The 12,911-nt window shown below is 34.9% G+C and overlaps 1 protein-coding gene across 1 annotated transcript in view; it reads left to right on the top strand.

The window, feature by feature from the left end:
• The window catches only part of TRDN (triadin), a 338,537-nt gene extending 331,109 nt beyond the window's left edge, over positions 1 to 7,428 (top strand). The window contains exons 39-40 of the mRNA XM_077752724.1: positions 1,885 to 1,920; positions 5,017 to 7,428. Coding sequence (XP_077608850.1) covers positions 1,885 to 1,920; positions 5,017 to 5,156 — 176 coding nt within the window. The 3' untranslated portion in view covers positions 5,157 to 7,428. The remainder of the gene's footprint in view (positions 1 to 1,884; positions 1,921 to 5,016) is intronic.
• Positions 7,429 to 12,911: the final 5,483 nt, after the last annotated feature.

The raw sequence follows: 12,911 nt of genomic DNA, 5'->3' as shown, positions 1-12,911 counted from the left end.
TCTTCACATATTGAAGGCACTAGTTAGACACTGGTTTATTTAAAAGTAAATATTAGATGCACTTATTGTCAAATCTGCTTACAGGAACAATATTTCAAAATTATTATTTCACTAAGGATTGGGAGGGAGTGTTATTTGATAAGAAGGATCGCATAAGTGTTTAAAGATGAAGTAGACATATTTTTATTAAGAAATTTTGAAATAATTTGCCTATATTAACATCAGTGGCATAGAGGAGGGAAGGAAGGAAGGAAGGAAGGAAGGAAGGAAGGAAGGAAGGAAGGAAGGAAGGAATGGAAAGAAGGAGGGAGGAAGGAAAGATAAAAGAAGGAAGGAAGAAAAGGCTCAAACCTCAGAAAAATATGCCACAACCAGATGTATAAACTTGAGCAAGTCTTTTCAGGACTAAATTTTTTTATCTGTATTGTAAGAGTTTCAACTGATTTGATTTTTTTTTCTTGAAGGGTTTCTGGGGTCCCTAGTTTGGGATACTATATAATAGATATTTTCTATTCTAGTTGCCTATAGAGAATAGAGTTTGCCTAAGACTTGTTCTTGCCATGAAAATATAAGTACTATAGCAGTGCCCAGAATTAATTAACAGTATAGAAAATAGTGTTTTAAGGAAAGACACAAGACACATGGACACCGGAGTCTTATGAAATGATTTACATTTGTCCTAAGATATGTTTTTGAATACTGAATTTTTATATTTTTTAAAAAAATTTAAATTATTAAGAATAATAACTCTTAACATGTTATTGATTTCTAAACCATTGCTTCTCAAATTATTTTATACATAAATCATCTGACAATCTTGTTAAAATGTAATAAATATGGGTTGGAGCCTAAGAACTGTCTCCGAGTAACAGTGAAACTCTTGGAATGTGTATCACACTTTGAGAGGAAAGATCTTTGAACTTATTTAGAATCTGATGAAATCTAAAACTTGACTTTTGATAAAAGACACATGCATTCACATACATCTTTGTAACATTTCAGGGTTTTACAAGAACCCCCCCCCAACAAAGTCCCAAAAATAGACACCAGTTAAGAACTTTTAACCCAGAGAAAGGGGTTCAAATAGATATCTTCAATTTATCCATCACTAGATACATACATGGCACATATCATTACAGTAGAGAAGTCCATGAGCCAGATGAGAAAAGGGAAGGAAACAGGATACCAGTCTGGTGATATTCTTTCATGGCAAGGATGACCACTAAAAACTTAAATCCCTCAAAAAATTAGAATTACTTTGGGGCACCTGGGTGGTTCAGTCAGTTAAGGGTCTGACTTCGGCTCAGGTATTGATCTCATGGTTTGTGAGCCTGAGTCCCATTTTGGGCTCTGTGCTGACAGTTCAGAGCCTGGAGCCTGCTTCAGATTCTGTGTCTTCTGCTCTCTGTCTCTTCCCTGCTCATACTTTCTCTCTCAATCTCTCTCTCTCTCTCTCTCTCTCAAAAACAAATAAACCTTAATTTTTAAAACATTAGAATTATTTTGACTGAAATATTCATCAATTAGTCAGCTCACTGTTACATATTATAATTTTGAACATCAAAGACCTCTTCTAAGAAAATAATGTGTACATCAGCTAGCACTCACTCACCAACATCCAACACATCAGGACCAGTTTTCCTACGTGAACCACCACATTCTTTTCTTCCACTGGCTTCTCTTCTGCTACTGGCTCTTAGCTATAAATTTTAGGGTGAGAGATTGAGCAGAATCTGAACAAGATCCTAGAATATATTATAAGGAAGGCATTAGCTCTGTTTCTTTCATATTGTGCAATTGTTTAGACATTTTCAGTTCCCTACATATTTGTATAATAGCTGTGAATGTATAAATCATTTACTTTCATATTTTTGTATACACTAGAAGCTGAAGATATGTCTTCTACAAAGAAGCAAAAAAGTAAGTTTATAGTTATATTAAAACTATGAAGGCATTCTATTAAAGGTAGTAAGCATAAATTGACACTTTAGACTCTTAAGAAGACCAGTATGAAAAGAAAAAGATTTTTAGCACAGACATGATGAATAACATTAAAGTAGGTCATTTATATTTCAAAAAGAAGCCAGTCACTTTTTGTGTCAGGCAAGAAGCACGTATTTGGAAGAATTACAAAGTAATGACTGAAGTGGCATTTATCACAAACCATTCTACACAGCTCTGATCCTGTGCACTCTCACTGAACTTGTGCTTCAATATGTGTTACTGTCTGCTTTATAATCAGACAGCTGAAGTGATATGCTGAACTTTCTTATATCAAAGAGAAAAAAATGTAGAAATAAGACTCGGCAATTCAATTGCTTAGAGACTCTCTTCTAAAATTGAAAGTTCTTTTTGGTTTTTCTAGACATATGGCAGGCTCTTAATAGTCAGTCTTTGGATTGTTGATTGTAGAATGCAATCAACATTCATGTGCAGTTATAAAATCCAATGTCCAAGATTCTCATCATTTTGGTATTTCCGAATTGGATATTTTTCTTCAAATGGTAAAGCAATACATTTTGGATTCACATTTGCATTAAAGTCATTGCTGAACAGACTAAAGGAAGCAATATTTAAAATAGGTATGACTGAAGTTTGTTGCACTTAATGCTTTTAGAGAATAGACATTTATCCAAGGAAATGAAATCAATAATATTCTCTAGATTCTAACTGCTTCTTTAATGTATTTCTGCAGGAAATTATTAAAGTGCCCACTACAACAGCACATGACTCCTACTCTGTATTAATACTTGATTCACTGAACAAATATTAAGTGCCTACTACATTCAAACTCTGCTTTAGATGCTGAGGCTATTGCAGCAAATAAGAGAAAGAGTCATTATAGCCCTTCATATAATCAGGTTTTGAGAAAAGCAATACTTTTCACTATTAGTGCAAAAACCTATAAAGTTAATCTGGACATGTTTCTGGTCTAAACAGGAGTTACCCAATTGTGAACCTACTGGTAAAAATTTGTGACTATGTCATATAAACAGTTGAAGTCTTTTATTTTATAAATAAATATTAAAACATAATTCAAAAGGATGGATTTCATCAAGGTCAATTTCCTGTTTGGAATATTGTACTAGAGTTTTGCAAAAATGTCACCGTGGTGAGGAAACTGGGTGAAGGATATATTGGACTATCTATTAATTCTGACAACTGCATGCAACTCTATAATAATCTCAAAATAAAAAAAGTTTAATTAAAAATAAATGAATAAGTGAGCCAATTCAATATTGATTCAATATCAAATATTTTAAGTTTGGTAGGGGCATTTTCCTGAGTCTTTTATATAAACTTTAACATTTATAGATGTAATGATATTTTCATTAATAGCCTATCAACATTGATTAAGTAGATGTTCAGAAATGTGCCCATGTCTGGTACAGTTCAGCTGGAAGGTAGCCTGTCCCTGCTGGACTCTTCTACTTTTAGCACTGGCACTGCCATTCCTCTTAATGCAGTCCAGTTATTTTTTTTTTAATGTTTATTTTTGAGAGGCAGCAGGCGAGGTGCAGAGAGAGAGAAGGGCAGAGGATCTGAAGCAGGCTCCGCACTGACAGCAGAGAGCCCAACTCAACAAACAGTGAGATCATTACCAGAGCCAAAGTTGGTCACTCTACAGACTGAGCCACCCAGGGGCCCCAGTGCAGTCTAGCTTTATTGTCATCCCTATCAGTAGCTCATCAAAGCTCCAAGCACTTCCAACCTTGAGGATGGGGGCAAATTGTGTTACTGCCTCTTTTTAAAGTTACAACACAAAAGAAAATATTTTTCAATAAGAGGAAGGGGAAAAGAAAGAACTAAGTCAAGATTTCTCCAAACTACTTTCATCACTGAAAACCAGTGATTCAAGTCAGCCAACACCCAGGAAGATGAAATCAGAATAATTCTTTATTGCTTCCTTCAGCTGCTTAATACCATGTTTTGCTTTATTCTACTTCATAAGCCCTTAGGCTCATATGGATTTGGCCAGCTTCACCATATTCCACATAGCGGCCACTTCAATAGTCATTCTCTTTCCTGGCCATCGGCAAAAAGTCTGTGGTTCATTAACAGAAGGCAAATAGATAAAATGGAAAACACTGAAGGGTTAGTAAGTGCCCATGATTGTTCAGAGAAGCTAAAGTCACCATCTCTTAACAAAGCTGCTACCTGGGAGCATTAGGAGCTCATGCCCATACATATCATACTGCCTCGCGTGGCTTTAACACATTTCTGTGTTGCTTTCTGCCCTGATGACAGAGAGGCTACTTGTAAGCATCACTATAAAAAAATAACTATTTCCTGGGTGCCCAGGTGGCTCAGTCCGTTAAGCATAAGGGCTCAGGTCATGATCTCGTGGTTGGTGAGTTCCAGCCCCACTTAGGGCTCTGTGCTGACAGTTCAGACCATGGACCTTGTATGTCTCCTTCTCTCTCTCTACCCCTCCCCTGCTCATGCTCTGTCTTTCTGTCTCAAAAAGAAACATAAATGTTTAAAAAAATTAAAATGTAACTCTGCCATCTCAGGAGAGTAAGAATAAGTGGAAAGCCTCAAGACACTAAGAACCACAAGGCTGTCTGTGGTTTATTAAAACATTAAAAGAAATAAGAAAAGTCAGTTATTTTGCATATTGATAAGCTCATGTTTTAAAATCTATAACTATATAACAGTTTATCTCAGTGCAATGAACACCAATAGAGTCCTATAATGTAAATACTTTGACTTTCAATGCCAGATAATTTTATTATCATTTATTAAGTGCTTATTATGTGTCAGGAAAGATTTTAAGTGCTTCACATATATTTACTGATTTAATTTCCACAACATTTTTATGAGGTTTTGCTATTGTCTTGATCTTGCACGTGAGGAATTTAAGCCACAGTGATGTTTATTAACTTGATAGGTATTTTCAAGGCTATCTAGCTGAAGAGCCCATGTCCACATACATTGAATTATCTGGCTGTGTTTTGCCTTTGGCACTGCTCATAGTCTGTTTGTTTTAATAAATTATCATGCTCTATTCTGTAGCCCCCATCAGTTTCTTCCAATGTGTCTACTTGGATGGATACAACGGCTATGGATTTCAGTTTCCTGTCACTCCTGCGCATCGTCCCGGAGAAAGCTCTGGCCATCAAAGTTCTCCAGGACAAAAGCAACAAGGACAATAGATACATACCCATGACCCTTACAAGTGCTTTAAGACTTTGATGATAGGATCTCCTGTTTGTCTGTAGTGGCATAGGCAATTGAAATCACAAATTTGGGGAATTTCTTTGAAAATGTTTTACTCTCTGCCTGGTCTAGAGAAAAAGGGTGGGCGAAAGGACTGAATGATAAGCAAATATGTTGAATGACCTGGCGTTCAAGAATCTGTTATTTTTGTTTGTTGCTAAGTGTGAATGCTTGTATTTTCTATTTCTACTCACTGTAGGGTTGGTCACAAATGAACTTAAAGTTTACTTAATAACAATCTTTTAAACATAACTGACACAATTACAAAATGGAATTCCTGATTTCAGTTGGATATATTCTTACATGAAAACACAGACTGTGCTTTCAGTTTAAGGAGTGCAGGAGTTTATACAAAAGCTACTCTTTATGATGTGGATCTCTAAACTCATTTGCCTACTAAGTTGGTGTTTAATAGTTTAGTTTTACTTATGTCTCTTTCTATTTTCATTGTGGCAATGCTCTAAGAACGGGTTATAGTTGCACCAAAGAGTGTTGTAAGTTCCTTGTGATGCTTTTTTACATAGAATTCAAAATATCTCTGAACTTTGGACATGATACAATGGAGTTGAAATGTTTGATAAATCTTATCTCTAAGATTTTTCTTAAATTATAATTAGGACATTAACTCCAGTGGAAATATACCATCCAATTAGGCAGGTCTAGTGAGTTATTTGTTTGAAATAAAAGCAAATGAGAAGCAGTATTTTCAGATTTCTCCAGACTATGTCCTAATGAAAATGTCACCTGGGTGAAATTTTAGTTCAGTCACTAAATTTGGGTGACAGATGCAAAGGCACTTCATTTCACTTAAATAGGATCATTCTGTACAATTAAATAGGTTTATTTCTCAAAAAAAATATATACATATGTATGTATATAAATGAATGTCACCAAAATTACAGAACTATATTTTAACCATAAGTGGTTCATGAGATGTCTTACTTGTTTTTTAGGTAAGTGGTTATCAGTACCAATAAAACAAATGACAATTTTTAACTTACTTGATGATCACCGGGAACGACTGTTATGGTTTTTGTCATCTTTTTGTCTCTCGGTGTTATGAACACTTATGTTCTTTACCATATTTTTCTATTAACTTTAAAAGTCATGCCACTGTGACCTTGATCATGTTTACAGTTGCAACTCAACTTATGACAAATGAACTCAGGAAATAAATTATGTTTTCTGGCATTATAATTGCCCTCTGCTGAGGTAGCCAGAGCTGATACTAGCCAAGTGATTTACCTTAAAGGACTATAACTATCAAGTTCTTGAAGTCTAATTTAGAACTATATTTTACTAAAATATTATAAGGCTAGGCCATCAGTAACACATCCAGTATTAATAATGGATTTTCAGTGACATTGGTGAGAAGAGTTGGTCTCAGGCACATTCTGGTAGATCTAACTCACACCACAAAAGCCAACATTACAATGAACCAAGATTAATGACACTATTTGGGGGGTACCTAGAGTATATAACTTCGGGACTGACCAGATGGTATCATCTTGCAAAACTGCATGTAGCAATGGAAACTTGTGGATAGGACAGTGGATAAAGTTGATCGCTCAACTGTTCCTACAGCTTCTTGAATTCAATGAAGGGAATAGAGAGCAAATATGACAGTTGTTTAGATCTCATAGAATGATTTATCCATTCTTTCATTCAATGGCTATTTATTAAGCACTTACTCTTTTTAGGGCACTATGTTAGGCACTGGACTATGTAAGAAAAATACCAGAAATAAATTCTGTTCCCAGAGCTATCCTGACACAATGTGTGCCCTTGGAAACTTTACTAAATGTACTGTGTTTGTTTCCCTATGTATGAAATAGGGATTTTAAGATAAACAACCTGATACCTCACAGATGTACTGTGGACACTGACAATATGTCTTAATATGAATATGGTGTCAAAATAAATTTCGGAAATAATACTTTGGGTGTGATACTAATTTTTCCTCTGAGTGCTCTTCTATATTACATCATTGTGTCTTTCATTGTCATTATAAAAACTATATAATAAAAAGTAAAATATGCCAATTTGTTGTAATTGGAGTTTAAACAAACCAATTAGGATGTAAACAGTGTTAATAATAATTAAAGCTTATCTGCTTAAAGTTACAATGATGATAGCACTTCAAAAATATTAACTATACTCTCATCTGTTTGTATGGTTCCATCAAATAAAGTGTTTCTAGTCCTTCAAGTTTGTGCTTTAGATTTTAAAAGAAAAAGATAAATCGTTGGATTAAAAGGTTTTGCCTTAAGAGAGAACTCACGAATCATGTCATATGGGTCATAAATACATAAGCATTTAGTAATTGTTTTAGTTCTCTATTTTCTCCAAATGGTATGAGCTATACACTTTCCCTCACACTTCACTTCCCTTAATAGATGAAAGTCTGTAGAAACTTGAAAACTATAGGGCACCTGAGTGACTCAGTCGGTTAAACATCTGACTCTTGATTTCAGCTCAGGTCATGATCTCACTATTTGTGAGCTCGAGCCCCATGTCAGGCTCCACACTGACAGCGTGGAGCCTCCCTGGGATTCTCTCTCTCTCTCTCTCTCTCTCTGCCCCTTTCCCTGCTCATGTTCTCTCTCTAAATAAATAAATAAATAAACAATAAAAATTTTAAAAATAAAATTGATGGCTACCTAAGGTTTTTATTTATGTTTAGTTTTCATAAAAGGTAATAAATCGTCATTCAAACGGGACAAGTCTTTTTCAAAATAATTCCCATGAAAAGCACCTATATGTTGATTCATACTGGTATATCCCTGTAAAAACTCCTCATAGAAATTTTTGGAAATTAAATTTGTGTTTCCTTGAGTTATTTTACTGGAAAAAAGCAAAGAGAATAATGAATGTTATTGCTGATGGAAAACTCAGGGACTATCTACTTCAATTGGCACATAGAGAAAATAAATCTAACCGCTAGAGAAATGCATAATTTTGCTCAAAATCACTCTGTTTCAAAGCTTGGCCTAGAACATTGGTCTGCAGGCTCCTAAATGGCTTTAACTACATCCTCAGTGTGTTATTACAAAACTTGGCTGATTCATCCAGCATCTCAAAATCCATTTTTTGAATTATAATCAGTGTCAGATATATAACCCCATGTGGAAAGACTTCCTTTTTCCTATATGAGAGCTGTAACGGACCTCAAGAGTGATTCACATTCACTTGCCTTACAGATACAGAAAAAGAATTTCAGAGAGGTTAGGTGACATGCCAGGATCACACTGATAGTTAGTAGCAAAATTAAACCAAAAACTCAAGGATTCTGTTTTCTAATCCGCTGTGTATTCTCTACTCTGTGTGAATCCATATGATGTCTCCATCATTATAAGCTTCCCTCTGTAATTTGCAAATTCATTACAGCATGGAAGCAGCACAGCCTTCCAGGAAGCTGATGACAGAAAGCTCTCCAGCCACCTGAGGACATTTATCTACTCTTTTCATGCTTACAGTACTGCTATCCTATACCCTTTCCCCTCGTTAATGATGTATGCCCATAAAACATTTAGACATTCTTGTAGATGTTTCTCTTGCATATAAAACTAAATAGCTTTATTTCCCATATCTGCAAAAGCAGTCGCTGAAAGACCCCAAATAAAAAGAAAACAAAGAACAACTTTCTTTAAATTAATCACAACTCATCCAAAGATGTGAATTAAAATAAAAATATATGCTTACCATAAACACACGTAGACTTTAAAGGAAAGCTCAGAATAAATAATGAAGTGAATTAGTATTTATTAATATTTAAGACATACAAATTCCTGTAAGAACTGCATGTTAGCAAATAGTAATAGCAAAGAAAAATTCTTGGTTTCTTACACAGCTACATTCAGCTCCCAGCCACGTGCACCTTGTAAGATTATCAATTCCCATGTCCACACTCCACGGTAAACTTTTATCAAGAACTAACTACTTGCATCAAGTCATTAGCGCTATCTTATTTGTTTCCTTCCACATCTAAGTCTCTCTTTAAAAACTCTACAAGGGTATACTTTATGCCTCTGAGCAGAGTTGCCAGGCCTGATGTGTTTCCAGAATAAGTGTGTTGGGGTAGAGTCCAGTGGACCAGTGGCCCTCAAACCAGGGATGGGATTCTAATTCAAGGAGTACCTCTGGTCACTTATCTTCTCTGTTCCTCAATTTTTACCTCCAAATAAAAATAAAAGTTATTGTGGCACAGGACATTCATCTTTGGTGAGGAAAGTATGGGGAACCACTGTGCAAAGGGATATTATTGTTAACACCTTTCAAATTCCCTCCAGTTTTGCTACTAAATGGTTCAGATATGCCCCACACTGAAGACCAAGTGTCACTAAGTGGCAGAAGACAATGCAGCAAATGAAAGTCAGACCTGCACAAACCAAACACAAATACAAGAATATTGCCATTGGCAAAAATAATTTTGCTTTAGAAAAATCCACGACCTTGTGTCATTTTCATGGAATTGCTATAATTATCCTTCAAATGACTGAATGAGAACACAGAGAGCTTGTAAGATGTCTGTAAAAAAGTGATACTCAGAATGGAAATCTGAGATGGAACCCCAAGTGACTTATGCACCCCCCTACAGACACAACCATGGACTTGAAATTCAGTAGAAGGTATGAAGGTGTGTTAGCAGTGTAAGTTAGTGAAGGCAGTGCCCAAATAAATGTCAGCTGTTTTATCTCAGAACAGTTCGTGTATGCCCTTGTTTGGGGAGGAAGTGTCTCTTTCTCTGTCACATTCAGAACTCAATGACAAATCATTTGTATTTGTTTTGTATATGTTTGATGCCATTAGGGGCAGTATTGGGATGATCTGAATGGAAGGTGCATTCCTTACAAAGAAGATAATATTTTATAGAAAAGAAAAGACAACTCTGAATTCAAGCAATTTTGAGGAATAAATGTAGCAAATAAACAATTCAACTATTTTTATCTTTGAGACATGCATGCATGAAAAAATATTTTTTAATTGGGAATATATTAATCTTGTTCAAGTCTAAATGGTATTAAAGGTGTACATGGAAAGTGTCATCTCATCCCGTCCTTGCCTCAGTTCTCCATCCACTCCTTTACTTTTGAAAATGAATCACATTTATAGAGTCTTATGTGTTCATCATATGCAAATTCAAATGAAAACAAATGTATATTCTCATTTTTGACTTGTCTTACATAAATATTGCATATCATAAACATCACCCTGCACCCTCCTTTCTTCAGTCAACAATGTATCCTGTATTATTTCTTTATTTCAGTACATACACAGCTTCCCTATTAATAAACATATATAGACACCATATATCAGAGCATTTATTTCATGCACACATCTCAAGTGGAGAATGAGATACATCTATGAAGTCATCACCTAGGTCAAGATACAGAACACTAACAGCCAGGACGAGGAGGGGCAAGATGGCGGAGAAGTAAGGAGCTCCGTACTTGCACTCGCGCCCATACATCACACAGAAAAGATCTGAAGCCATTGGAAACCTTACAAAACCTGAGAGATTGGGAGACAAAGGACGCAGAATCCACTGAGAGAGNCTTATAATGTACAAAGCAGAAGTGAAGATGGAGCTGTCCTCGTTGTATTTCCTTTTCTCTCTAGGATTTTGACCTCTTGATACGTAACTGCTGCACTTGCTTTTGGATTTGTTTAGTTTTTTTTTTTAACCAGCCTTTATGATTGTTCTCAGAAAGATTAGTCTGATAAAATTACTGCAGCATGGTTGGAAGTGAATTCTCCTCATATTTTCTTTATAATTGTATAATATTTCAAGGTGTAAGTATCCCATACAAATAATATCCAATTGTTTCCCATTACGAATAACATTGCAGTAAATAATGTTGGACACACTATATTGCTACACCTATATATGTGTATAGACACACACACACACACACACACACACACGGCTAAATTCATTAAAATGGGATTTCTGATTCAAAAATAGATGCATTTATAATTTTGAAAAGAAGTAATTGTTTCCAGATAACCTTTCTCCTGGTTATTGCTCCTTCTGAAGGCTCAATGTTGCTTGTAGCAGTTAAAATTCAGGAGGAGGCTCTCTCTTTATGAAAATGAGTGTTCACTGTTGGATTTTGAGATCTGTCACTGTTGGGCCCTTCCACAGTCTAATTCTTGCTTGCACTGTTTGCGATTGTCCAAACAATGCAACAGTTTTTGTTGATCTCACTTATTTTGGTTGCACTTAAATATAGTTTTGAGTTTTCATGCTTTTTTATTTGTTTGCTTCCAAGTTTTGCTGAAGATAAATGATTTGTTTCCAAGTTTTGCTGAAGATACGTGATCCTTGGATCCATTTTATTTGTTTATTTGTTTGGTTCTTTGTTGACCCATGTAGCTTCCAGGAAGTGGCAAAATTTGGATGCCATATTTCTTTTAGAACCAGAATAACATTCATTTCAAAAGATTTTTAAATTAAATATTTTTATTGCTTTTTATTTATTTCTGAGAGAGAAAAAAAGAGAGAGAGAGAGAGAGAGAGAGAGCAGGGGAGGGTCAGAGAGAGAGGGAGACACACAATCCAAAACAGGCTCCAGGCTCTAAGCTGGCTGTCAGCACAGAGCTCGACGTGAGGCTGGAGCCCACACACTGAGATCATGACCTGAGCTGAAGTGGGAGGCTTAACCGACTGAGCCACCCAGGCACCCCTGAATTAAATATTATTTAAACTAGAAAACAAATTGAATTAAATTGAAAGTTCTAAATGGCAGCATTAGATTGTTAATATCACTTTGCTGGTAAGGTTTTGGATGACTAAAATGCACAGACTTTTACAATTAATAGTCACTTATTTCTTCTCAAATAAAGTTTCAGTGTGGACGAAGAAGCAAAATATACTTTTTTGAACAATGGGGAAGGAATTTTGATTTGTAACTGTTACTTACAGAAATGTGATAATATTAGGCAAAGATTTTCAAATTGGTCATTCTAAACAACAAAAATCTGATGTCTACATTTCAGATATCTGGAAATAATGCCAAATTTTAACCTCATTATGAGCTACATGAAAAATATTTTAAAGAAATTAAAAAATCATGATTCACATCATTAACACTCTTTAAAATTGTACTTTTGATGTCTTTCTTTAATTCAAAAGAATCTTTGCCTGAAATATATGATAAATCCCATTCACATTCCATTTTATTAATTCTGTTAGAGTTTATAATTCCTGCCTTGTAACAAGGAAACTTATTATATGCATGTCTAAAATGACTTATTTAGACTGCTTAGACATATAAAAGCTGTTCAAAAGGAAAAGGCTTAAAATGACATTAATCCATGTTGTTGATATCCATCCTACTGAAATTTGCTATTATATGTCTAGTTTAAAATGTGTTTTTTACTTTTAAATACAAATTCTTAGCTAGTTGAGTGGGAATTGGTAAATGTCGTTTATCTCATTGGTTATCTTCTATCAGATTTTACTATAACACAATACTAAAACAAAAAAATAAATAAAGCATATTTAATGTGATGATTATTTAGAGTACATTTTGAGAAATGATAAAAATTGTGCTTTACATTTTACATGACAGGGCATAAAATAAAATCTTTTACATGAAATGGAATATTTCCTACAGAATATGAGACCACACACAATCACATTTTCTGTAATTTAATTTCAGTGGTACTACCTTTAGTCAAGAAGTGGG

The sequence above is a fragment of the Crocuta crocuta genome, unplaced genomic scaffold, assembly GCF_008692635.1.
Source record: "Crocuta crocuta isolate KB4526 unplaced genomic scaffold, BGI_CrCroc_1.0 scaffold230, whole genome shotgun sequence".
In the NCBI taxonomy this organism is placed as follows: Eukaryota; Metazoa; Chordata; class Mammalia; order Carnivora; family Hyaenidae; genus Crocuta; species Crocuta crocuta.
The sequence above is the reverse complement of the archived record's forward strand: the minus strand, read 5'-3'. Positions and strand labels throughout refer to the sequence as shown.